Source organism: Pezoporus occidentalis, unplaced genomic scaffold (assembly GCF_034315485.1).
Source record: "Pezoporus occidentalis ecotype Australia unplaced genomic scaffold, CSIRO_AGI_Poc_V1 ctg4, whole genome shotgun sequence".
In the NCBI taxonomy this organism is placed as follows: Eukaryota; Metazoa; Chordata; class Aves; order Psittaciformes; family Psittacidae; genus Pezoporus; species Pezoporus occidentalis.
Window position 1 is genome coordinate 4,993,148 of NW_026915724.1, and position 25,168 is coordinate 5,018,315.

A 25,168-nucleotide genomic window follows, 5' to 3' on the forward strand; every position below is an offset into this window, starting at 1 on the left:
AAATGTATAGAGGAAAAAAAACCCTTACATTTATTCATGATACCTTAAATGTTTCAAGATTTCTTGTGTTTACATTATCATAGTAAATGTTTATTGATGTGATCAATAAACTGTTTTTATGGTAGAGGGAGAATTGCTTTTTGCTAAAACAACCAACCAAATCCTATGCTGTCCAGTGGAGAAGGAGTTAAAGTTACCATTACCTATGTCAGTATGTTCCCAGCTTAACATGCCTGCTAAGGAGTCTGGCACTCCAAAAAAAATGTAATTTTCACTTTGCATTTCTCCTTTCATTTGAGTTTTCTTACTTCTAATGATACACCTCCTCACAATTGTCAGATCTTCTGCGTATGAGTGTGCTAGGGAAGAGGATTTACTAGGAATGTTCGTAGTTGAAGAGGAAGATAATGTGTGAAAGCTATAGTCCCTACTGTCTTCTATCAGAATGGAGGAAATTAGGGGTCCAGAGGTCATTTTTAGATAATGTATCAGAGTCACATAGCATTGTGATAGTCACTAGAAAAATCTGAAAATGACCCAGCATTTGTGCATGAGTTAAAAAGAGATGAGGAATAATGAGCTCAGCTTGCAAAAAAACCCACTTGGATGGCGTGTTCATGCTTTGGAGGTGGCAAGATTTTGGGTTGGGGGAGGGATAGAGAGACTACCTGTGACAATCCTCAAATAAGTCTCTATGGAGATTTTGGAGTTTTTGTACAGAATTCTTAAAAAACAGGACACAGTGATAACTTCTGCTGGGATATTCAGGGTATCTTGTCTCACCTCTGGAATACAGCTACCTTGAAACAGTCCACACATTCCTCTTTTAACTATTAGGGACTTACTAGCTGCTTTCTGTACTGTCCACTGCTCTCCTTATGAGTCAAAGCCAAAGCAGTTATTTCTGTTCCTGATTTTCTAATCACAGAGGATTTTATACTCCATAAAATTTCCATTAAAGATCAGTAAGAAGAAGGGGAAATATAAGCTAAAAAGAGCAGCAAACTGTGAGTTAGCTTACTTTGAAAAACCTTGCTTACCAAGACTGTTAATAGTAGTCAGCTCTAAGCCAATGCCTCCTGGCACCTGAACTGTGACATAGAGACCAAAGGAGAGGGTGGGCAGCAAAGAAAAGAGGGAATGATGCAGCAGGAAAACACAGTGGCTGTACTGGGGAGTCCAGCCTGCAGCAGGAGTCAGCTACAGTAGCTGCAAGTGAGCTGCTTCCAGCCTGGTTCTGAGGGTGCAACTGTGCCTTTGCAAGCGTAATTTAAACACCAGTATCTCATTCATTAGTTTCATTCACTGTTCTGCATCTGAGTAGTTGCTGTCTCATCCTGATTCAGCAGACAAATTGTGGCTTCTCACAAAGTGTGCAAGTGACTTCTCAGCTTGAAAGGGGGCTTCAGGGCAGTGAAGCACCGATCTTTGCTGAGTACAGGAATCCATGTTCCATGGTTCTCAGATCAAAGCTGTGCTTGCTTCCCGCAGTACCTATCATTTTCCTATGCACTCCAGCAGAGCCTTGCTTTCCTGTGCTCTGTTGGTGGAAAGAGGTGGGGATAGCACAGATTTTGCACATTTGCAATTCCACTGGTTTGTTACATTTCTGTAACATTTGAGTATTTGCAGAAACACTCAATTTTGACATATGCAAACATCGGAAGACACCAGTGATATCAGAAAGCACATTAACAACTCTTTTATGATGAGAACAGCCCATGATGAGCTTTTCCTTGAGCAATATGCCAGCTTTTGATGTATCATTTTCTTCCTTTCCTGCTCTCTTCCTCCACTCCACCTTTTCTTCCACTTCCTTTCTCTCACCCCCTCATCAGGGCACATATGACACCATAATCACAGTGTTATGTATTATTATTGCTTGCTTACGCTATGTGCTATATATAGCAAAGAACACAGCTAAATTTGTGCTGTAATAACTTATTAACTGGTTGTCATATAAGTGGGACTTCCCGTTTTTGGACAATGAGTCATTTTTATTTAGTCATTACTGAAAAGAAACTCAAAATTAACCTGGAGCACTAGATTCAAATCTGATTAATGTCTGAAAGTGTTACAAAACATGCACCCTATTTAACTATTTACCGAGTTAAAAAGGAAAACATTCAATATTAGTTCTATTCTGAACTTATGCTACATTCTGCCACTGTTGATTTTTCAGATAATGTCATTGTTTAATTAAGCTTTTAGTAGTGGTTTAGAATCATATCGTACTATCGGTTAAGCTTGTAGAGAGATCATTTTTCAGGGGGCTCCTTGTGTATAGAATTGTGTACATTGCAACATCCGATTTCCAACAGAAAATAACAGCTTACCTTTGCCCACCAGCTTGAGAGTATGAAGTAGGTGTTAACATTTTCCTCACCAAACTGTTCTGCCACATAGAGCCCTAAGGATCCATACTTGTCATATATGTTTCGCTTGGACAGATCAGTCAATGTTGCGTGAGCACTGTTGATCTCTTTAAATTTTTCTGCAGCCTCTGGATTGTCCGGGTTCTTGTCTGGATGGTATTTCAGAGCCAGTTTTCTTAAATAGGAAAAACAAAACAAAGCAAAAAGGAAACAAGTCATCTGTATGTCTGCATAGGCATACAGACACTTAGAAAACATTGCAAAACAGATTTTAATAGAGATATAATAATTCTGAACAGTTCCAGAGTTCCAGGTCTGACACACTCTGTGAAAGAAAAGTGACACAAAATGACTGAACATGAAAATTTTGGTAAAAAAGTGTTTTATGACAATAAGCATGAACTTTTTGTATGGATACCTAGTCAGCTACCATGTTAAAGGAGACAGTGTAAATTCTGAAAGCATAGATTGCAGCATGATAATAAAGCACAGGCATTTGTTTCATTTTGACTGTCAACTGATTTACATCATTTAGCAGGTTTCAACAAAGATAAAGACTTTCTAAAGGTTGTTTAAAACCAGGATAATCACACTGCTTATGCCGTCAACACTGTCTTCTTTATAACAAATTCTGTATTTGATTGCCTACCGAAAGTAGCCCTATTAAAATTTTGTGAACAGTATCTGTGTTTGCAGAAGCCCAGACAGTGGTTTTGTCTGGAAACACAGGTATGAGCTGCAATAGAAAGGAACTATCTTTCTGAAACACAAGTGGGAAATCACAGTGAGTTAGCCCCAGTTTTAAGTGCTTTTCTCTGGGCCTAGCTCCCCACTGGTGCACTTCTGAGACAGTCCTTAAAGCAGTGGAAGCTGATCATCAATAGCTTTGGGCTGTTTATGCTGGTGTGAAGGCTTTGTTGGGACAGGGCTCAGTACCACTTTTCCCCCCGACTGTACTCAGTGCTATGGCATCCAAGGACAGATACAGCTTGAAAGGAACAGTGTGGGACTGTTAGCTCACAAACAGCACTGGGGAAGAAAAGCTTACAGAAGAAAGGGTTTGCTTCCAACCATGCTGAAGCATTGGCAGTGTGAGCTCACATGTACTTGCAAAACAAGCATAGACAGAAGTGTATCTTTTCAGAAGTCACCACTCCTTTTGGAGAACTGGCAATAAGATTTTCCCAAGACATGTATTTAATGACTAGTGCTGACCTCTGGTGGCATCAAAAGTGATTTAGTAGTGTTTTAAATAACTGATTCTCACCTCAGTCAAGGTGTGTTGCATTTCATAAATACTCATTCTGAGTGTTTCAGGAGCTAGCCAGGACCATTATACCCCAAAATACTATTTGTGGTGCAAAGGCAGTGTTCCCACTCTTCCCCTAACGAATTTATCCTCAGGGTGGAGTCCTGCTTGACTTTCCACTGAGTCCCAGTAGAAGATATTCCCCCAGTGAAATATAACTGCTTTGCTCCTGATGACAGTTCCTGCTTCAGACATATTCTGCCAATATCAAGACTGATATGAGCCTGGGAAGCACCTCTGCCAACAATGTCTTCAGTTCTGTATGCTGAACTCCAGTCATTTTCTCATAGATCATACAGAACTCCTTAAACATGTCTCCAATAAAGTGAAGAGCTTCAGTTTTGGTCATATTTACTATACTGTGCATGTGGTACCTTAAGCATACATTTTCAGTCATATTTAACATGTGGTACCTTAAACATAATAAAAGATGGAGAACTGGAAAAACAAGCTAAGTCTTGCATGACTAATGACATCACATGCCATCCAAGTATTTAAGTAGCTTATGCAATCTATCCCTTTTCTTAGCTGAAAGCAAACCTGCAATTAGAATTAAAAAGCAAAAAATGGGAGAGGTATTTACTTTCAAAACCTATGTGTGGTAGCAGGCATGGGACAATCAGTCTCCAGCCATTCTTCCTTTCCCTACATACAAAAAGACATCTTCTGCCCTCTCCATATACCCCCAAATCTCATAAAAATAAGAATTTGAACAAAATGAAGTTTCCAAAAGGTGAAAAACAGCAGCTGCACACTCACCTTACTTAGTGTTATTTTAGAATACTAATAGAATTGCTTTCAACATAGTACAGTTAATAAAAGGTATGTTCTTATTTTGATTTTGGGAAAACTGTCCTCGCTAAAAAAAAACACATTAACAAAACAACTTCCTGCAGACCAAGATGATATATAGTAATTAGAAATTATTTAGTAACGGGAAGGTGATCTATCTGCTGGCAGAAGAATTCATAGGAGTGAGAAAAAGGACTCGCTAGGTCCAACCCAAGAAACAGTAAGAGTAAGGACAAGAACTATGTGACCTAGCATGAAGTATGAGCTATATAGACGCTTCCCTATGGGTCCTTAGGAAAGTGATATTCCTAGTTGTGTGATAATCATCGTTCAGTACAAAGAGGGAAAAAGGAAAAAGCCAAAAAATGGAGAGTGAACACAGGAGTTTTTTGGCTACTTCCCATACAAAACACAAGGATTTATGTCCATTCAATTTTTTTTTGTGATAAATGGTCTCGCTCACCACCTCAGGACCACTGAACACTTCAGACCTCCAGAGCAGCAATCAAAATGACATGTTTCAGAGAAAAAAATGAAAACAAGCAGGGTAACAGCCATGCCACAAGATGTATAAGGCACTTCTGGAAATGAAGTCAGAGAAATACACTCAGAAAAATGACCTCTGACAGTAGAAGGCTTAAGTTAAGAGGTAAGATCAGGACAGACTGTGCTGTAGGGGTGATATGACAAGTGACCAACACGTGGAATCAGGAAAGCATCTTGCACAGGGAAAGATATGCTTGTGGTACAGAATCTGAACGGATGTCAAACACAGCCTTGGAAATCCTTCGATAGCTCAGTTGGTAGAGCGGAGGACTGTAGGCTCCTTGCACGGCCATCCTTAGGTCGCTGGTTCAACTCCGGCTCGAAGGAGTGCCCTTTTGGCTCTGGAACACACCCTGTGGCACCTCTGCCTTTTGGCCCTGCCTGCCCTTCAAGGCCCGCACAGCCTTCAGCTCTTGCCCTTGCTGAGGAAGAGGAACCAAGCAAGGCAGTTCTGGTGAACCCTGGGCAGGGGACGGTGGCCCTTGTGCACCATCAGGGGTTGTCAGTGGTCACCACCAGCAGCAAAGGGATTTGGTGGCTGGGATGGTGGTAGCCAGGTGGATGGGAGACCCAGGCTTTGGTTGCTGGAGAGGCTGGGTCAGGGCTGTGTGCCTGGGAGGGGAGAGGACCTCAGGGCAAGGCCATGGGCTGGGGAATTAGCTCAAGTGGTAGAGCGCTCGCTTAGCATGTGAGAGGCAGCGGGATCGATGCCCGCATTCTCCAGAGCTTTTCATTCCTCTTGCCTGGACAACAAGCCCTTTTCCAGGGGTTCTCTTTCCTCTGTAAGTACTGGGGAAATGATGATGAAATGCCCAGGTTTTGTAGAGCAGGATGGCATTCACGACTGCATTAAAAGTAGTAACAGCAGCTTAACATAGGAATTTGTCTTCACCTTTTAAATTGCCCGCCATCAAATGTCATCTCCAGCACTGTATCCAGGTGTGCACTTCCCCACAGAGGACAGACACGAATGAATCGGAGCAGCCACGCAGCAGAGACACCTAAATAACCACCATGAAATTGAGAGATTTCTCCTTGTGGATGGTCTCAGAAAAGGGGGCCTTTTCTGCTCAGGGACAGAGAGGTTCAGAGGGCTTACGTGTGTTTTTTCTCCTCTCGTAGGAGCAGGTTACGGACTCAAGGAATATCTGTCCATTTGCCTGGAACTTGATGGGAGGGCAAAAGGCAGTCCAGTGACAGTGAATCAAGGGAAGCCGGAAAAGAACTGAAGGATGGCGATTTTGGAGTTGAGGAGAATCCGTGTGTTGATGACATCCCAGGAGGCTGTGTACCTGTTCTCTTTGTGGATTTGGACAATGCGACGGGCTAAAGGGCTGAGCAAGTGTTTTGAGAATTGAGCCAAGGTTGTTTGAGTCAGGCTGTTGGAATGGAGGCATCATACTGCACTGCATCTTGGGCAGTTTTGGGTGAGCGTGTGATGGGCGAGGTCCTGGGCATGCCCCATGATTCCTTCGATAGCTCAGCTGGTAGAGCGGAGGACTGTAGGCTCCTTGCACGGCCATCCTTAGGTCGCTGGTTCAACTCCGGCTCGAAGGAGTGCCCTTTTGGCTCTGGAACACACCCTGTGGCACCTCTGCCTTTTGGCCCTGCCTACCCGCCCTTCAAGGCCCGCACAGCCTTCAGCTCTTGCCCTTGCTGAGGAAGAGGAACCAAGCAAGGCAGTTCTGGTGAACCCTGGGCAGGGGACGGTGGCCCCTGTGCACCATCAGGGGTTGTCAGTGGTCACCACCAGCAGCAAAGGGATTTGGTGGCTGGGATGGTGGTAGCCAGGTGGATGGGAGACCCAGGCTTTGGTTGCTGGAGAGGCTGGGTCAGGGCTGTGTGCCTGGGAGGGGAGAGGACCTCAGGGCAAGGCCATGGGCTGGGGAATTAGCTCAAGTGGTAGAGCGCTCGCTTAGCATGTGAGAGGCAGCGGGATCGATGCCCGCATTCTCCAGAGCTTTTCATTCCTCTTGCCTGGAGAACGGGCCCTTTTCCAGGGGATCTCTGCCCTTTGGGGGCTGTGATGAGATGCAGATGTGCCCATGCATTACAGAGTAGGATGACATGCATGGCTGCATTAAATGCATTACAGGTAGCTTCAGAGTGGAATTGTTTTTCTCCCTCTTTGCTTGTATGTCTTCAAATGTGATCTCCAGCACTGGGACTAACTTTGGGCTCTCTGTGGAGCAAAGACAGGAATGAAATGAAGCACCCTCAGTGCAGGGGCATCATGGAATGGAGGGATTTCTCCTTGCAGATTTTCTCAGGACACTGGGCATATCAAACCTGGAGAAAGAGGGGTTCACAGGGCTTCCTCATCACCTTCCAGGGCTTGTAGGAGGTTACGGGGTATAGAAAGCCTGTCCTTCCATGTGGTACTGAAACTGTAGGCAAAAGCCCAGCGAAACTGAAGCAAGGGATAGAGCAGTAGGATATGAGGGTGGTCTTTTTGGCCTTGAAGAGAGTCCCACTGTAAAAGAGAAGACTGAGAGGCTATCTCATTAATACATATAAATATCTCAAAGGTGGGTGCCAGGAGGATGGTGCCAGACTCTTTCCAGGAGTGCCCAGTGACAGGATGAGGAGCAATGGCCATCAACTTTAACACAGGAAGTTTCACCTCAACATGAGGAAGAATTTCTTTCTGTTGAGGGTGGCAGAGCAATGGAACAGGCTCCCCAGGAAGCTTGTTGTGTCTCCCTCTGTGGAGACATTCAAAGACCACCTGGATGCATTCCAGTGTAACTTACTATAGGTAGCCCTGCTTGGCAGGAGAGTTGGACTAGATGGTCTCCAGAGGTGCCTTCCAACCCTAACAATTCTGTGATTCTGTGCAGATGAAATCCTGGGAGCCTATAGAGCCTTAATATGTTTTGTTTTCAATGACTTGATGGGCTAAATGGATAAGCAAGCATTGCAACTTTGGAGCTCAGGCTGTATGAATCAGGCTGTTGGAATGGAGGCATTGTGCTGCGCTACAGCTTGAGCAGCATTGGATGAGTGTGTGATGGGTGAGGTCCGGGAAATGCCCCATGATTCCTTCGATAGCTCAGTTGGTAGAGCGGAGGACTGTAGGCTCCTTGCACGGCCATCCTTAGGTCGCTGGTTCAACTCCGGCTCGAAGGAGTGCCCTTTTGGCTCTGGAACACACCCTGTGGCACCTCTGCCTTTTGGCCCTGCCTGCCCTTCAAGGCCCGCACAGCCTTCAGCTCTTGCCCTTGCTGAGGAAGAGGAACCAAGCAAGGCAGTTCTGGTGAACCCTGGGCAGGGGACGGTGGCCCCTGTGCACCATCAGGGGTTGTCAGTGGTCACCACCAGTAGCAAAGGGATTTGGTGGCTGGGATGGTGGTAGCCAGGTGGATGGGAGACCCAGGCTTTGGTTGCTGGAGAGGCTGGGTCAGGGCTGTGTGCCTGGGAGGGGAGAGGACCTCAGGGCAAGGCCATGGGCTGGGGAATTAGCTCAAGTGGTAGAGCGCTCGCTTAGCATGTGAGAGGCAGCGGGATCGATGCCCGCATTCTCCAGAGCTTTTCATTCCTCTTGCCTGGACAACAAGCCCTTTTCCAGGGGTTCTCTTTCCTCTGTAAGTACTGGGGAAATGATGATGAAAGGCCCAGGTTTTGTAGAGCAGGATGGCATTCACGGCTGCATTAAAAGTAGTAACAGCAGCTTAACATAGGAATTTGATTTTCACCTTTTAAATTGACCGCCATCAAATGTCATCTCCAGCACTGTATCCAGGTGTGCACTTCCCCGCAGAGGAAAGATATGCATGAATGGGAGCAGCCACCGCAGAGACACCTAAATAACCACCATGAAATTGAGAGATTTCTCCTTGTGGATGGTTTCAGGACAGGGGGCATTTTCACTAGGAGATAGAGAGGTTCAGAGGGCTTAAAGTGTGTTTTTTCTCCTCTCGTAGGAGCAGGTTACGGACTCAAGGAATATCTGTCCATTTGCCTGGAACTTGATGGGAGGGCAAAAGGCAGTCCAGTGACAGTGAATCAAGGGAAGCCGGAAAAGAACTGAAGGATGGCGATTTTGGAGTTGAGGAGAATCCGTGTGTTGATGACATCCCAGGAGATTGTGTACCTATTCTGTTTGTGGATTTGGACAATGCGACGGGCTAAAGGGCTGAGCAGGTGTTGTGAGAATTGAGCCAAGGTTGTTTGAGTCAGGCTGTTGGAATGGAGGCATCATACTGCACTGCATCTTGGGCAGTTTTGGGTGAGCGTGTGATGGGCGAGGTCCTAGGCATGCCCCATGATTCCTTCGATAGCTCAGTTGGTAGAGCGGAGGACTGTAGGCTCTTTGCACGGCCATCCTTAGGTCGCTGGTTCAACTCCGGCTCGAAGGAGTGCCCTTTTGGCTCTGGAACACACCCTGTGGCACCTCTGCCTTTTGGCCCTGCCTGCCCTTCAAGGCCCGCACAGCCTTCAGCTCTTGCCCTTGCTGAGGAAGAGGAACCAAGCAAGGCAGTTCTGGTGAACCCTGGGCAGGGGACGGTGGTCCCTGTGCACCATCAGGGGTTGTCAGTGGTCACCACCAGCAGCAAAGGGATTTGGTGGCTGGGATGGTGGTAGCCAGGTGGATGGGAGACCCAGGCTTTGGTTGCTGGAGAGGCTGGGTCAGGGCTGTGTGCCTGGGAGGGGAGAGGACCTCAGGGCAAGGCCATGGGCTGGGGAATTAGCTCAAGTGGTAGAGCGCTCGCTTAGCATGTGAGAGGCAGCGGGATCGATGCCCGCATTCTCCAGAGCTTTTCATTCCTCTTGCCTGGAGAATGGGCCCTTTTCCAGGGGTTCTCTGCCCTTTGCAGGCTGTGATGAGATGCAGATGTGCCCATGCATTACAGAGTAGGATGACATGCATGGCTGCATTAAATGCATTACAGGTAGCTTCAGAGTGGAATTGTTTTTCTCCCTCTTTGCTTGTGTGTCTTCAAATGTGATCTCCAGCACTGGGACTAACTTTGGGCTCTCTGTGGAGCAAAGACAGGAATGAAATGAAGCACCCTCAGTGCAGGGGCATCATGGAATGGAGGGATTTCTCCTTGCAGATTTTCTCAGGACACTGGGCATATTAAACCTGGAGAAAGAGGGGTTCACAGGGCTTCGTCATCACCTTCCAGGGCTTGTAGGAGGTTACGGGGTATAGAAAGCCTGTCCTTCCATGTGGTACTGAAACTGTAGGCAAAAGCCCAGCGAAATTGAAGCAAGGGATAGAGCAGTAGGATATGAGGGTGGTCTTTTTGGCCTTGAAGAGAGTCCCACTGTAAAAGAGAAGACTGAGAGGCTATCTCATTAATACATATAAATATCTCAAAGGTGGGTGCCAGGAGGATGGTGCCAGACTCTTTCCAGGAGTGCCCAGTGACAGGATGAGGAGCAATGGCCATCAACTTTAACACAGGAAGTTTCACCTCAACATGAGGAAGAATTTCTTTCTGTTGAGGGTGGCAGAGCACTGGAACAGGCTCCCCAGGAAGCTTGTTGAGTCTCCCTCTGTGGAGACATTCAAAGCCCACCTGGATGCATTCCAATGTAACTTACTATAGGTAGCCCTGCTTGGCAGAAGAGTTGGACTAGATGGTCTCCAGAGGTGCCTTCCAACCCTAACAATTCTGTGATTCTGTGCAGATGAAATCCTGGGAGCCTATAGAGCCTTAATATGTTTTGTTTTCAATGACTTGATGGGCTAAATGGATAAGCAAGCATTGCAACTTTGGAGCTCAGGCTGTATGAATCAGGCTGTTGGAATGGAGGCATTGTGCTGCGCTACAGCTTGAGCAGCATTGGATGAGTGTGTGATGGGTGAGGTCCGGGAAATGCCCCATGATTCCTTCGATAGCTCAGTTGGTAGAGCGGAGGACTGTAGGCTCCTTGCACGGCCATCCTTAGGTCGCTGGTTCAACTCCGGCTCGAAGGAGTGCCCTTTTGGCTCTGGAACACACCCTGTGGCACCTCTGCCTTTTGGCCCTGCCTGCCCTTCAAGGCCCGCACAGCCTTCAGCTCTTGCCCTTGCTGAGGAAGAGGAACCAAGCAAGGCAGTTCTGGTGAACCCTGGGCAGGGGACGGTGGCCCCTGTGCACCATCAGGGGTTGTCAGTGGTCACCACCAGTAGCAAAGGGATTTGGTGGCTGGGATGGTGGTAGCCAGGTGGATGGGAGACCCAGGCTTTGGTTGCTGGAGAGGCTGGGTCAGGGCTGTGTGCCTGGGAGGGGAGAGGACCTCAGGGCAAGGCCATGGGCTGGGGAATTAGCTCAAGTGGTAGAGCGCTCGCTTAGCATGTGAGAGGCAGCGGGATCGATGCCCGCATTCTCCAGAGCTTTTTCTTCCTTTGCCTGGTCACAAGGCCTTTTCTTGGGAGCTTTCTGGGGCTCTGTGGACAGGGTGATGTGCCCAGGCTATACGGAGGAGGCTGACATCAATGGCTGCATTAAAAGTTCTCAGGGAAGTTTCATAGAGGGAATTGATTTTCTACTTTGCTTGACAGCCATCAGATGTCATTTTCAGCACTGTGTCCAGGTTTGAGCTACCCCGTGCAGGAAAGATATGCATGAAATGGGAGCATGCTCACCGCAGGGCCTCCAAAAATGCCACCAGGGAATGGAGGCACTTCTCTTTGAGAATGGTTTCAGGACAGTGGGCATCATCCACTAGGAGATACAGAGGTTCCAAGGGCTTAAAGTATGTTTTTTCTCCTCTCGTAGGAGCAGCTTATGGACTCAAGGAATATCTGTCCATTTGCCTGGAACTTGATGGGAGGGCAAAAGGCAGTCCAGTGACAGTGAATCAAGGGCAGCAGGAAAAGAACTGAAGGATGGCGATTTTGGAGTTGAGGAGAATCCGTGTGTTGATGACATCCCAGGAGGTTGTGTACCTATTCTGTTTGTGGATTTGGACAATGCGATGGGCTAAAGGGCTGAGCAAGTGTTGTGAGAATTGAGCCAAGGTTGTTTGAGTCAGGCTGTTGGAATGGAGGCATCATACTGCACTGCATCTTGGGCAGTTTTGGGTGAGCAGGTGATGGGCGAGGTCCTGGGCATGCCCCATGATTCCTTCGATAGCTCAGCTGGTAGAGCGGAGGACTGTAGGCTCCTTGCACGGCCATCCTTAGGTCGCTGGTTCAACTCCGGCTCGAAGGAGTGCCCTTTTGGCTCTGGAACACACCCTGTGGCACCTCTGCCTTTTGGCCCTGCCCACCCTTCAAGGCCCGCACAGCCTTCAGCTCTTGCCCTTGCTGAGGAAGAGGAACCAAGCAAGGCAGTTCTGGTGAACCCTGGGCAGGGGACGGTGGCCCTTGTGCACCATCAGGGGTTGTCAGTGGTCACCACCAGCAGCAAAGGGATTTGGTGGCTGGGATGGTGGTAGCCAGGTGGATGGGAGACCCAGGCTTTGGTTGCTGGAGAGGCTGGGTCAGGGCTGTGTGCTTGGGAGGGGAGAGGACCTCAGGGCAAGGCCATGGGCTGGGGAATTAGCTCAAGTGGTAGAGCGCTCGCTTAGCATGTGAGAGGCAGCGGGATCGATGCCCGCATTCTCCAGAGCTTTTTATTTTCTTGCCTTGTCAGAGGTACCTACGAGAGGTGTTTGTGGAAAATTGTAGCATCTGGGGCTGCACCAAGAGCAGAATGGTCTCTTGATTGAGTTATAGCTTTTTGTGTCTTTGCTCAGCATGTGATTGATGGCATCTTTAATAATGTGTCTGTCCTGGCTTCAGGAGATACAGTTCATTTTGTTTGTTATAGTTGGTGTAGTGCTGTGTTTTGGATTTAGGAGGTGAATAACACTGATAACAGATTCATGTTTTAGTTGCTGCTAACCAGTTTTACAACAAGTCAAGCAAGGATGTTTCTGCTCCTCACACCACTACAGTAATGAACAGGCTGAAGGGTAGAAGAAACTGGTAGGAGACACTGTCACCAGACCTGAGCAAAACTGCCCAAAGGGGTATTCCATAGCATATGATGCCATGTTAAGTGTATATACTAGGGGAAAACTGGCTGGGGGTTGCTGCTTGAGAACTAGCTGGGCATCAGTCAACTGGTGGTGAGCAATTGCATTGTGCATCACTTGTATATTCTAATTCTGTCATTATTATTATTATTGTTCTTGTTATTATTTTTTAGTATTCCTTTATTTTTCTGTCCTAGTTAACTGACTTTATCTCAACCCACAAAATTTCCTTTTTTTTTTTTCTTTCAGTTCCTTCCCCCATCTCACTGGTGGGGGGAGTTAGCAAAAGGAGCAAATGGCTGTATGGCGTTTAACTGCCTGTTGGGTTAAACCACAACAGTCCTTTTTCATGCCCAATATGGGGCTCGAGGATTTGAGATAACAGATCTGACCACAGCATCTTAAAACATGTCTTTTTATAAGCATCCATGTTATTACTTTAATAGTCACTGGTGACAATGTTGAGTTATTTGCTCTCAGAGTTGTTGCTCATGGTCACAGAGTTCCATTGTTTATCAGCTTACTTGCTGTGTATGTTCCCCGGTGTTTTATCACCTCCTGGTGCTGGGTGAAATTTATAATTTTGCTGTACTATGTAACACTAGTTTACGATAGGATTAAACACATGGTTTAGTGTGAGGTGTCCCTGCCCATGGCAGAAGGGTTGGAACTTGATGATCTCAAGGTCCTTTCCAACCCTAACTATTCTATGATTCTATGATTCTAAACTCCTGGTCATGAGACTACTCTGGTATTTGTACTCAGCATTAGTGTCATCTCCGTACTTTGGGAGACATCTATTGGAAACTATTAATAATTACAACTTTTACCTTTTTTTCCTCCAGAGCCAATCTAATGGGGAGATACCTTCCTCCATCTTCCCTTTCACCTCTAGGCTAGTTACAACAGCTCTTGAGAACTTTGAATATCAAACCAACATAATCCTATTGCAGTCTCCTGAATGTGTTTTAGCTCTTGTTTAAGGTTAAAACCAACTATTAAGAATACCACCCAGAGATCTGGCCTAAAGCTGGGTAGTTGAATGGCAGGGTGTGGGGAATAGTATCAGCAAGTGCCTAAGACAGAGGCCACCTACAATGTTTTGGAATTTCACCCCTGAACAAGTGCAGAATCCTGAAAAACTAGTAAAATATTTGGAAAAAGTATGCTGTCACCCTGGCAATTCCAGAGATTTTGGAATGTTACCAGAGGAGGAGGTAACATGCTGAAAAAGCCCCAGTGTATAATGAACTACCAGCAAATAAAAAGCAATATGCCCTGTTCATTGATAGGTCCTGTTGTACTGTAGGAAAACACCAAAGGTGGAAAGCTGCTGTGTGGAGTCCCATGTGACAAGTTGCAGAAATTGCTGAAGGACAAGGTGAATCATGTGAGATTGCAGAGGTAAAAGATACCCAGCTGGTTTTAGACATTACTGAACAAGAAAAATGGCCAGTGCTTTATACTGACTCATGGATGGTGGCAAATGCCTTGTGGGAGTGATTGCAGCAATGGAAGCAAAGCAACTGGCAAGGCAGAGGTAAACCCATCTTAAATGCTGAATTACAGCAATTTTGCTGCTTAGGTAGACAACCTTGTTGTAAAAGTCCATCATGTAGATGCTTATGTCCCAAGAACTGGGACACCGAAGAACACCAAAACAACCAGCAGGCTGCTAAGATTGAAGTGCCTCAAATGGATTTAGATTGGCAACATAAAGGTAAATTATTTATAGACCAATAGACCCATGACACCTCAGGCCACCAAGGAGGAGATCCAACATATAGACAGGCTTGTGATCGAGGGGTAGTCTTAACCATGGAGACGATTGCACAGGTTATCAATGAATGTGAAACATGTGCTGCAATTAAGCAAGCCAAGCAGTTAAAGCCTCTCTGATATGGAGGACGATGGCTGAAGTACGAACACAGGGATGCCTGGCAGATTGACTATATCACACTCCCACCAACCCTCCAAGACAAGTGCCATGTGCTTACCATGGTGGAGGCAACCACTGGATGGCTGGAAACATGTGGCACTGTGCCCCATGTCACTGCCTGGAACAGTGTCCTGGGCCTTGAGAAACAAATCTTGTGCCAACACGGCACTCCAAAGAGAACTGAGTCAGACAACAGAACTTGTTTTCAGAACAGCCTCACAGTCACTGGGCCAAAGAGCACAGGATTGAGTGGGTATATCACATCCCCTATCATGTACCAGCCTCTGGGAAAATTAAAAGGTATAGTGGACTGTTGAAGACTACACAGAGCAGTGGGTGGTGGGACATTCAAACATTGGGATACACACTTAGCAAAAGCCACCTGGTTAGTCAATACCAGGGGATTTTCCAACTGCCCAATCAAACATCAGACCTTTATGTACTATAGAAGAGGATAAAGTCCCTGTAGTGCACATAAAAAAGTGTGTTGGATAAAACAGTCTGGGCTATTCCTGATATAGGCAAAGGCAACCCCATCCATGGGACTGTTTTTGTTCAAGGACCTCAGCACACTTACTGGATAATGTGGGGGGATAGGGAAGTCCAGTGTGTACCTCGAGGGGATTAGATTCTGAGTGAGAATAGCCAATATTTGAATTGTATGTTAACTGCTGTACAATAATGTATGCCACTACTATGGTTGCTATCAGCCATATCATCAGTATTTCAATGAAAAACATCCAGATTAATGAAGAATGAATTTTGATGTAACTGGTCAAAGTGCAGTGATAAAAACAGAACTGGTCTCATTGTTCAACAATCCAACACCACACACCATCTTTTCTGCCCAGAAAGACTACTATGACAGATGGAGCCAAAAGTTATCAATTACATGAGCTCAAGTGATATGTTAAAAGGATGGATCATAGACTAAGAGAATATTTGTGTGTACATATCAAAAGACAAGAAAGGATGTAAAGTGTAGGAAATGGACATAATACAGATGCTGTAGAAGAAGTGGATATTATATTGGTTTCAGAAGGAACAGACAATTTTTTTTCATAGTAAAAGATATAGTGCTGTGGTTTAGATTTAGGATGAGAAGAATGTAAATAACACATTGATGTTTTAGTTGTTGCTAAAGAGTGTTTACACAAAGTAAAGGATTTTTCAGCTTCTCACATCTACAAACCAGGGAGTAGACCTGGGAACAAAAGAAGACAGAAGGAGACACAGACAGAAAATCTCAGACTGAAGGCATGAGCTATGAATGTCCATATAATTCCTTCGATAGCTCAGTTGGTAGAGCGGAGGACTGTAGGCTCCTTGCACGGCCATCCTTAGGTCGCTGGTTCAACTCCGGCTCGAAGGAGTGCCCTTTTGGCTCTGGAACACACCCTGTGGCACCTCTGCCTTTTGGCCCTGCCTGCCCTTCAAGGCCCGCACAGCCTTCAGCTCTTGCCCTTGCTGAGGAAGAGGAACCAAGCAAGGCAGTTCTGGTGAACCCTGGGCAGGGGACGGTGGCCCCTGTGCACCATCAGGGGTTGTCAGTGGTCACCACCAGCAGCAAAGGGATTTGGTGGCTGGGATGGTGGTAGCCAGGTGGATGGGAGACCCAGGCTTTGGTTGCTGGAGAGGCTGGGTCAGGGTTGTGTGCTTGGGAGGGGAGAGGACCTCAGGGCAAGGCCATGGGCTGGGGAATTAGCTCAAGTGGTAGAGCGCTCGCTTAGCATGTGAGAGGCAGCAGGATCAATGCCCGCATTCTCCAGAGCTTTTCATTCCTCTTGCCTGGACACAGGGCCCTTTCCCTGGTATCCAGTTTCTGTGGGAGCTCTTGGGATCTTACTGTGTTCCAAAAGGAGCAAAACATTTATGGATGTACCAGCACAGCAGTAACAGATGCATTGGTATAGGCACAGCTAAGAGATTATTCCTCTTTGTTTTCAGTCATTAAAGACTGTTCAGTGTTTTGTGGCATTCTCAAAGCTCTGTGTAATCTGTGACAGAGTTTTTGATATACTTTTTTTTGGTCTTTTGAATATACACTCTCAACGTGGATCTTTTAAAACTTCTGAAGAAAACATGTTATCTCTGCATGTTACTTCGTCAGCCTTGAAAGCAGATGTCAAAGTACAATTTAAGTTGTTATGCCAAAAATTTTTCTGAAGATTATTTTTGTAGAGTATTGAAGATAAAGAGATCTTTGAAATTCTGCTGATTAGAAAAGCCTGTTAGCTTTAGTCCTTGATAAATTAGGTTGTGCCAAACTTTAAATAAACGTACGGAGAGGTACCTCTGTCATGTTTATTAAAAAGTGAATTTTGCCCTTGGCTGTGGTAGTATGATTAATACTGACTTAATTATTAATTTCAGGAAACTCAGAATCAGGTGTTGCTGGTTTCATACCCTGTACTAAATAATACCAGTTCAGCAGCAGATTTTTGTATTAGCATAAATTAAAAGATAATTAGAGCAAATCTATGAGACTGACTCATCATTTTATCTTGCAAATATTTACAGCTACTCCATTAAAAGTGAATCCCTCTGACATTTCCACTTTAGTCAGAAGCAGTCTCTTTTTTTTTTTATAATTACGAATAAAGATGGATAAAGCATCACTGTCGTTTTTGCCATAGATCACTTTGTAAATCATCTGTATTCATTTTCACCATTAAATAAAGTTAATTCCATACTATATTCTTCCATGACATCTCTGTCCTCTGTGTATCAAAGAAGGCCTCCTTTCCAGAAAATTAAACGTAAAAGCAACAGGAAGACATGAGGCTTGATACAGAAGATGGATTCTGCAGCCAAATCATACTACAGGGACACAGAAGGTTCAAGTCATGAGTGAATTTGATACTGTAGGAAGTTTATCGCCCAGTGGTACAATTATGCAAGACAAGAGAACCATGAGATGTTAACAGTTTTCCTTCCATTGTATGAAGAGTTTGGTCATTCACTTCTTCATTTGCCTCCTCTCCCGCCTTTAAGAAGGGATGGCAGAAGAGGTGCAATTTGTTCAAAACCACACAGGACAGACTCCCAGCAAAATTCAAGCTTAACAATGATGCAAGTAGATGCATTTCACAAGCCTTTTTTTTAGTTCAAATATATTCTTACATTTGATGGGAAAAGCAAGCTGTGTTGAAGTTTGACTGGTAACACAGTTCAACTAACAACACCCAGAATGTAATAAAAATTTTACTACATTTATTAAACCTGGAAGTAAGCATCTGGCGTATTTCAATGGCAAAACCATCTATTTCATTCATGACATTTAAAGTTCTTTCAAAAGATTTAACAGATTTAAGAGCAAAATGACCCATAGAATCCTCTAGTCTTACTTCTAGGTCTTGCTACATTTCAACAGTAAGTACTTTTCACCAGTGTAGTAACTCGTGTTTGAGTAAAACTTAAAGTCTTCTCTTTCCATAGAGAACCTCCCATTTCCTGTGCCAGTATGTTTCAGTGGTTAGTTTTGCTCACTGTTAAAATCATATGTTTCTTTTTCAGCTCAAATTGCTTTTAGATTCCAATCACTGGTTTTGGTTATGCGTGCCTTAATAGTGATGAACTCTCCCACATCTGACATTTTTCCCCTTCAAAGACATTACACACTACAATCAAATAATCTGTCAGTCTACTTTTTATGGCAAGATAAACTGATCTAATTCCTTATGTCTCTTACCCTAGTTCTTCAATTATTACAGCATTTTTCTGCATTGGCTTTACTTCTCAACATACTCCAGGAGAAGATGTTAACACAAGAACTGGGTACAGTATTCAAAACCCACAGTTTGCAAGCATAGTCTGTGTTAGGGTTAAAACATTTTTGATGAAGCACACGGCTTGCTTGTGGGATGAAATCAATAGATTCCCATTGCATCATCTCTGATTCTATTCAGGCTCATGGGGAAGAAAAACATTTTAACAATGAATGTCTACAGTGCAGGCAACTCAAAAGGTTTCACCATCCTAATCATGCCAGACATATGAGCATTTTTAGACATGTTGCACAGCAGATTTCACATACCTGTAGGACTTCTTAATCTCATCATGTGTTGCTCCCTTCTCTAGGGCCAGGATTTCATATAGTGCTTCCCCTGATGTTGACAAAGCACGTTGCCTTTGTTCAGCCATGTCAGCAGTGCATTACCAACGCTGCAAATGTAGAGCAGAATTTTAAATACCAGGGACTGCAAACGTGTATGGATAGTATTTTTACTTTTTTTTATTCACATTTTTTACATAGTTACATTAAAATTTACATGTTAATAGATTTTAATCATGTAGTAGAATGTTAAAAATAAATGAAAATGAAATGAATAAAATCTCCTCTAAGTTATTCTCTGTCCCTTGAGATATTTTAGTTATTGGAGAAAATGTAAAAGCAAGAAACAAAGAACAGAAGCTTTTGTGTTAAGTATCATTGTTCATAGTAAAGGTTTGATGTTATTCTCACTGAAATCAATGGCTAAATTTCCTACAGCATTAATGCCTGAACATACCATTTTCATCTAGTTTTACTTGTGGTTGTTTACTTCCATCTTTTCTACATCTTAGAAGTATAATTCTACTATTTGTTAAAGCTATTGGACTTCAGTGGGGTAAGACCTTTGTACCTCTGAGTATAACCTAATACATCACAGTGGTGAATATTTGATTTCTCAACACAAGGACTCACATTCAGCCTAACCAATTTTAGGTGCCTAAGTTGAGTGGTTAAGTTTGAAGCTTAGTCAAACTAGACTCCTTATATTGCCAACAGATAGAAAGACATTCTCGGAGCACAACTGATCAAGCACTTTCTCCTTTTTATCTTTACAGCATGCTCAGGATGATTGAATTCCCAGGTCATGTGCCTGAGGACAGGTAGAATGAATCTGGATCCAGGCAACGAGACTAGATACCAAGAATTGACCTCAGTATTATTATTATTGCAGCAAACTGATGCAATAAACAGCAAATACTGTTCCCAAACAACTGGGAAATACTGACATCAACCAAGATCCTATCTTATTTGAGAGACAAGACTTTGGGCTGAATTCATGAGCTTGTGATAAATTTAACAAGATGCCCTTACAGTAGAGTGCAAATAAAGACTAAGCACAGATTTAGTCCACTTCAGATCCATCATTCATTCCTTCTTTCACCACAGAAGCAAAGCAGACAAGTGATTCTCTACTGAGTGGCTCTACTACCTCCTCACAGTTCATCCTTCTCGATGTGAAGAACGAAACGTTTTTAAACCAGACCTAACTAATGCTAGGCAATGACATGAAAAAACTTACATAAAGCATAATTTAAATCACCAGATATAGATATCTATCATTCATTAGAAAAAAGTTGCAGCTCTTTGATGGTAGACTTGTCACAACAAAACTCTCACCACCACCTCTTTGTTTCTTTGTATGTTGCACCCTTCTCTAAATGTTGAGAAGTGATCACAGATGTTAAAGCTGTAATCCCAGCCATGAGAAAAAAATTTCTGAGGAGCTGTTTTGTTAGGTAAGACTACTCACTCTGCTATTTCACCCTTCTCATTCCTGAGCTAGAAACACTATCTTGCCATTATTCATATATTATTTACTAGGCCACATTTTAGTTCAGAAGCAGCCAGCAGTTCAGAACACACTTCTTTAATTTTGTTCAATAGTAAAATGAAAACCAAATATCATGTAAGTATACACAGAAATATAATCCACAGAGTAATTCTGTCACATACTGCCTGATTTACTAAAAGGCCGAAATTTATTCCTATTTACTTTGATGTTTTTTTTTTTAATAAGGTAGTGCACAATTTAAGGTCTTGGGATCTGGTGAAAAAAAAACCCTAATAATCCTTTCTACTTTCAAGTGTTGCAGAAACCATCAACTAAATAGACTGAGCTTGTTCGTATAAAAAGCCCCAACAATTAAGAATGAAAACATATACGAGCATCTAAATATTACTTTACCACCTACAGTAGTTACAATGCTATTTATTAATAATGGTATGTCCAGACGATATTTAACATAACCCTGGAGTATGTCCTGATCACACTGGAATTATGCAAGGCACCTCAAGCCTTTTAATGCACAAGATAACACTGGGCAACCGTGTGAAGTCACAGATATAGAGTGTTATTTAAAAACTCTGTTACATAATGCTAATTAGCTACATGGCAACCCTGAAGCATAAAACAAAATTAAAGTTATGATAGATTTCATTCTGAAGAACTGAAAGTTGTGTAATTGTACTTTCTCATTAAATAATTTTAATAACCTAGTCAGCTATGGAAATTTAAACTCACTTGCCTATTCAGTCTTCTACCGATTAATCACGTCAAAGGTTTAGCTACTCAAAATAATTTCTTACTTATTTAAAGCAGTCCTACAAAATACTGAAAGTACAATGAGATTACACTTCTCTAGAAAAAAAGTTAAGCTCTCTTTATTGGAAAAAATACAGTTTTAGTTACGATTTTAGTACTAAATACACTCCTGATGGCTGAAATGACATTGGAATCCTATTTTTAAGCTGTGCATTTTTGTTCCAGTAGAACAGAGTAAAGAAGATGTTGTTTTCTTCCTTGAATGACAATAAAATATATTAAAAGACAATCCAAATTCTAGTAACAATTCCACATCTCCTGAGAGAATGGGACCCCAGTTAACTTCAGCTGTTTCTATGCAAATTTTATACTAGCCATGATCAATTATCTTACACCGGGGTTGTAATAATATGCCTTTCTTATACAATACCCATAATTCATTTGGATTTGTGCTGAAAAATAAGGCAAGGTGATTCAGATAACATACCTGCTTCAAAAAGTGATGGAACACTGACTGGCGTGTATAAACTCACAACATTTTCCATTCAATACCCTGACGTCTTTATGCCAATATAATCCGAAAAGAAAGAAGCAAGTTCCTCCAGAAACCCTGTTCCACAGAAAAGGGCTGCTGATTTTCATCCTTCATCCTAATCAAGGTGAAAAAGGTTAGTGGAGTCTGATTACTCCTTTTGTTTGTTTGTCTGGTATCCAATTGGCTATCTCTCAGGAAGATCTATGAAAGAATGAATAAAACATTCATGAGCCTAAAGGCTGATATATCCAAGAGTTAATGACACCAAAAAATATGGGACAACTGTGTATTTAGTTAGCTGCTCTTCTGTGCTTTACTCTTGATGGGGTCTTGAGTTTGTTGGTTTTTTCCCCCACGCAAATGTATTAAATTTGTTTAAAGATACAATGGTCTTGCTCTAAAGTATACTTCTTTGAGACCAGCTATGGCCTGCTTAGGTTTTACTATGTGGTCTCTTCCAGAACATGATTAACTGAAGAAGTCCCTTCAGGATTCCTCCTGAATTCTTGTAGATTTTAAAATCAAAATAGATGATGTAGGGTGCCTTCTTTTATTATGATGGAGCTTCTCCTCCAATTTATACCATGAAAAAATCTGGAGAGCTATTCCTTTCCATTTAGAATAGAGAAGACTGTAAATGCCAAAGCCAAGCGCTCTTGGTATGTCATCTTTGGAACCAAACAGTTCATCCTTTGAACTCAAAGAGTTCATTTCCCAGATCATCCAATTCCAAATGATATGTTTGTGTAGTAGGCTGACCTTGGATGGCTGCCAGACCCTTACCCAGACACTCTCTCACTCCCCCTCCTTAAGAGAACAGGAAGAGAAAATAAGATGAAAAGCTCATAGATGAAGATAAAGATCACTTACCAGTTACTGTCATGGGCAAAACAGACTCAGCTTGGGGAAAACTGATTTAATTTATTGCCAGTTAAAATAGATCTGGTGAGAACAAAGACAAAAACAACACCTTCCCCTCACCACCATGTTTCCAGGCTTGAGTTCACTCCTTCATTCCCAACTCGCCTACCCCTTACCCTTGAGCAGCAAATGGCAGACAGGGCATGGTAGGTTGTGATGAGGTCATAACTGCTCCTCTCTGCTGCTCCTTCCTCCTCACACTTTTCTCCTGCTCCAGCATGAGTCTTCCTCATAGGCTGCAGTCCTTCATGAACTGCTCCAGTGGGAGTCCTCCATAGGTCATGTTTTCTGTCAGAATTTGCTCCTGCATGGGCTCCTGTCCATGGATCACAGTTCCTTCAGGGAATATCCATCTTTTTGGCATGGGGTGGATGGGCTGCAACAAAATACCTGCTCCACAGTGGCCCTCACCACAGGCTGAATGGAAGTATCTGTTCCACCATGCTCCCCTTCACAAGCTGCAGAGGAATCTTTGCTCCAGTGCCTGGAGCACCTCCTCCTCTTCCTCCTCCTCTTTGACCTTAAGTGTTCATAGGGCTGTTCCTCACACTTTCCCTCACTTCTCACTGCCACACAGTGTTCTGCTCTTTCTTAAGTCTGTTTTCCCAGAGGTGGCACCAGCTTGGCTGATGGGCTTGTCTGCATCCTGTGGTAGGTCTGTCTTGGAGCTGGCTGTATCCAGTCCCTGACCCTTCAGTGTTCCAATACTGAAATCTTGTCATGGAGCCCCAGTGCCGTTTTGTGTGGACTGAAGTCCTGTAAATGAATTCATGGAACGCCATAATCCATTAAAGTCAGTGAGTTTGTGCTTGGATTCCACTGCAAGACATAAAATCAATAATATAAATCAATATGAATCATAAATAAATCAATACGAAAAAAATCCCTAACAACAAAACAACAAAACCAAACAGGTGTAATTAGTTACAATCACATAAAGACACTACAAATGGAAAAGGAAGCAACAGTGTGACAGCTGATGAAAAAAAAAAAAGTGAAGTGGATGCTTTTTTAATGTGAAGCATGTGATTTTAACATTTCTCTTGTTCTTAGATATTCTCTTCAATTTCAAATATTCCCTCAAATTTCAGCTTTGGATGAGGACAAGGCAAGGCACATTTCAACCTAAAATGGGAGCGTTTTTCATAGTTATGAAAAGTCAAAATATCGAAGTCAAAATATCTTTTCCAGGACATTCACAACAGAGCAGGTAAAGCTAATTCGATTGAGTTGCATGAGCACAATAAACCAGACTATTCAATCTACTTGCTTGATGCCAATCTCTGACATGATTTTATCATTCTTGCAAAATGCAATAAAAGTACACTTTTTAATGGGAGGAAGAAAATAAGGGGAAAAAATATAAAAGGAAGAAAATAGAATCGCTTTAGGTTACCCAAATCCTCTGTATGTATATACAGTTTATCATCAAGAAAACGACACTGTTCTGCAATCCTGTCACAGACCTAGACTCCCAGTTCCGTGTGAGCACAGCTCCCTCTGGTGTATGAAACTCTCACTGCTCTGTAATGTGTTGCTGCTTTTGTTTGAAGGAAGCAAACACAGTTTCTGTAAAACTGTTTATTTTCCTTTGGGGATTCTATGCCTGTCGTGGTTTAAGCCCAGCTGGTAACTCGGAACCACTCAGCCGCTCGCTCACTCTGATCCTTTTTTCCCGTCCCGGAGGGGTGGGGAGGAGAACTGGAAGAATGTAACTCCCATGGGCTGAGATAAAAACAGCCCAGTAACTAAGGTATAACACAAACCACTGCTGCTACCACCAATAATAATAAGAATGATAAGGAAAATAAAAAGGGGAGGGAATATGAAACTAAAAGGGGAAGAGGAAAATAAGGCAATAAACGTAAGTGGTGTACAATACAGTTGATCACCACTTGCCAACTGATACCCAGCCTGACCTGAGCAGTGTCACAGTATGCTAGAGATCTGGGCCCAGTAGGCCCAGTGATCTGGGCCTTCCAGGTAACTCCCCCCAGTCTCTATACCAGGCATGACATGCTGTGGTATGGAATACCCCTTTGGCTAGTTTGGGTCACGTGTCCTGTCTCTGCTCGCTCCCAGCTTTTTGTGCCCCTCCTCACTGGCAGAGCATGAGACTGAAAAGTCCTTGATCAAGGTAAGTGCTACTTAGCAACAACTAATACATCAGTGTGTTATCAGCATCGTTCTCAGACTAAAGCCAAAACACAGCACTGCACCAGCTACTAGGAAGGACTAAACTGTTACAGCTGAACCCAGGACAATGTCCTAAGCATGTTCTAATGAATCTTCAAAATACTCAAGCTTTAATTAGTTGTCATAACTCTTTCATCAATCAGATCAGCTATATGATTAGAAGAATAAAACATATAATTTAATACCTGATCACTCTTGTCATTTGGGGTGGGTTTTTTTGCATCATAACACCTAACAGTGCACCACACCACCACTGTGGCAGGAAATGCAAAACTAAAATAAAGC

The 25,168-nt window shown here is 43.5% G+C and overlaps 1 protein-coding gene and 13 non-coding genes across 15 annotated transcripts in view; 13 read left to right on the plus strand and 1 right to left on the minus strand.

The window, feature by feature from the left end:
* Positions 1–23,512, minus strand: part of DNAJC5B (DnaJ heat shock protein family (Hsp40) member C5 beta) — a 33,647-nt gene extending 10,135 nt beyond the window's left edge. The window contains exons 1-6 of one of the 2 annotated variants that reach the window (XM_062633278.1): positions 23,078–23,512; positions 22,804–23,003; positions 22,637–22,708; positions 21,719–21,967; positions 18,951–19,078; positions 2,337–2,550 (exon numbers count right to left, since the gene is read on the minus strand). In XM_062633278.1, the coding sequence (XP_062489262.1) occupies positions 2,337–2,550; positions 18,951–19,057 (321 nt within the window). In that variant the 5' untranslated portion in view covers positions 19,058–19,078; positions 21,719–21,967; positions 22,637–22,708; positions 22,804–23,003; positions 23,078–23,512. Of the gene's footprint in view, positions 1–2,336; positions 2,551–18,950; positions 19,079–21,718; positions 21,968–22,636; positions 22,709–22,803 lie in introns of both variants that reach the window. The other variant, XM_062633277.1, reaches the window with a different exon arrangement.
* TRNAY-GUA (transfer RNA tyrosine (anticodon GUA)) lies at positions 5,262–5,349 on the plus strand. Its single transcript is given in 2 exon segments — positions 5,262–5,298; positions 5,314–5,349. It is a non-coding gene; the product is annotated as a tRNA-Tyr (tRNA).
* TRNAA-AGC (transfer RNA alanine (anticodon AGC)) lies at positions 5,673–5,745 on the plus strand. Its single transcript has one exon. It is a non-coding gene; the product is annotated as a tRNA-Ala (tRNA).
* Positions 6,492–6,579, plus strand: TRNAY-GUA (transfer RNA tyrosine (anticodon GUA)). The gene is given in 2 exon segments: positions 6,492–6,528; positions 6,544–6,579. It is a non-coding gene; the product is annotated as a tRNA-Tyr (tRNA).
* On the plus strand, positions 6,907–6,979 carry TRNAA-AGC (transfer RNA alanine (anticodon AGC)). Its single transcript has one exon. It is a non-coding gene; the product is annotated as a tRNA-Ala (tRNA).
* On the plus strand, positions 8,064–8,151 carry TRNAY-GUA (transfer RNA tyrosine (anticodon GUA)). The gene is given in 2 exon segments: positions 8,064–8,100; positions 8,116–8,151. It is a non-coding gene; the product is annotated as a tRNA-Tyr (tRNA).
* TRNAA-AGC (transfer RNA alanine (anticodon AGC)) lies at positions 8,475–8,547 on the plus strand. The gene has a single exon. It is a non-coding gene; the product is annotated as a tRNA-Ala (tRNA).
* On the plus strand, positions 9,293–9,380 carry TRNAY-GUA (transfer RNA tyrosine (anticodon GUA)). Its single transcript is given in 2 exon segments — positions 9,293–9,329; positions 9,345–9,380. It is a non-coding gene; the product is annotated as a tRNA-Tyr (tRNA).
* TRNAA-AGC (transfer RNA alanine (anticodon AGC)) lies at positions 9,704–9,776 on the plus strand. Its single transcript has one exon. It is a non-coding gene; the product is annotated as a tRNA-Ala (tRNA).
* TRNAY-GUA (transfer RNA tyrosine (anticodon GUA)) lies at positions 10,861–10,948 on the plus strand. The gene is given in 2 exon segments: positions 10,861–10,897; positions 10,913–10,948. It is a non-coding gene; the product is annotated as a tRNA-Tyr (tRNA).
* TRNAA-AGC (transfer RNA alanine (anticodon AGC)) lies at positions 11,272–11,344 on the plus strand. Its single transcript has one exon. It is a non-coding gene; the product is annotated as a tRNA-Ala (tRNA).
* On the plus strand, positions 12,080–12,167 carry TRNAY-GUA (transfer RNA tyrosine (anticodon GUA)). The gene is given in 2 exon segments: positions 12,080–12,116; positions 12,132–12,167. It is a non-coding gene; the product is annotated as a tRNA-Tyr (tRNA).
* On the plus strand, positions 12,491–12,563 carry TRNAA-AGC (transfer RNA alanine (anticodon AGC)). Its single transcript has one exon. It is a non-coding gene; the product is annotated as a tRNA-Ala (tRNA).
* TRNAY-GUA (transfer RNA tyrosine (anticodon GUA)) lies at positions 16,199–16,286 on the plus strand. Its single transcript is given in 2 exon segments — positions 16,199–16,235; positions 16,251–16,286. It is a non-coding gene; the product is annotated as a tRNA-Tyr (tRNA).
* Positions 23,513–25,168: the final 1,656 nt, after the last annotated feature.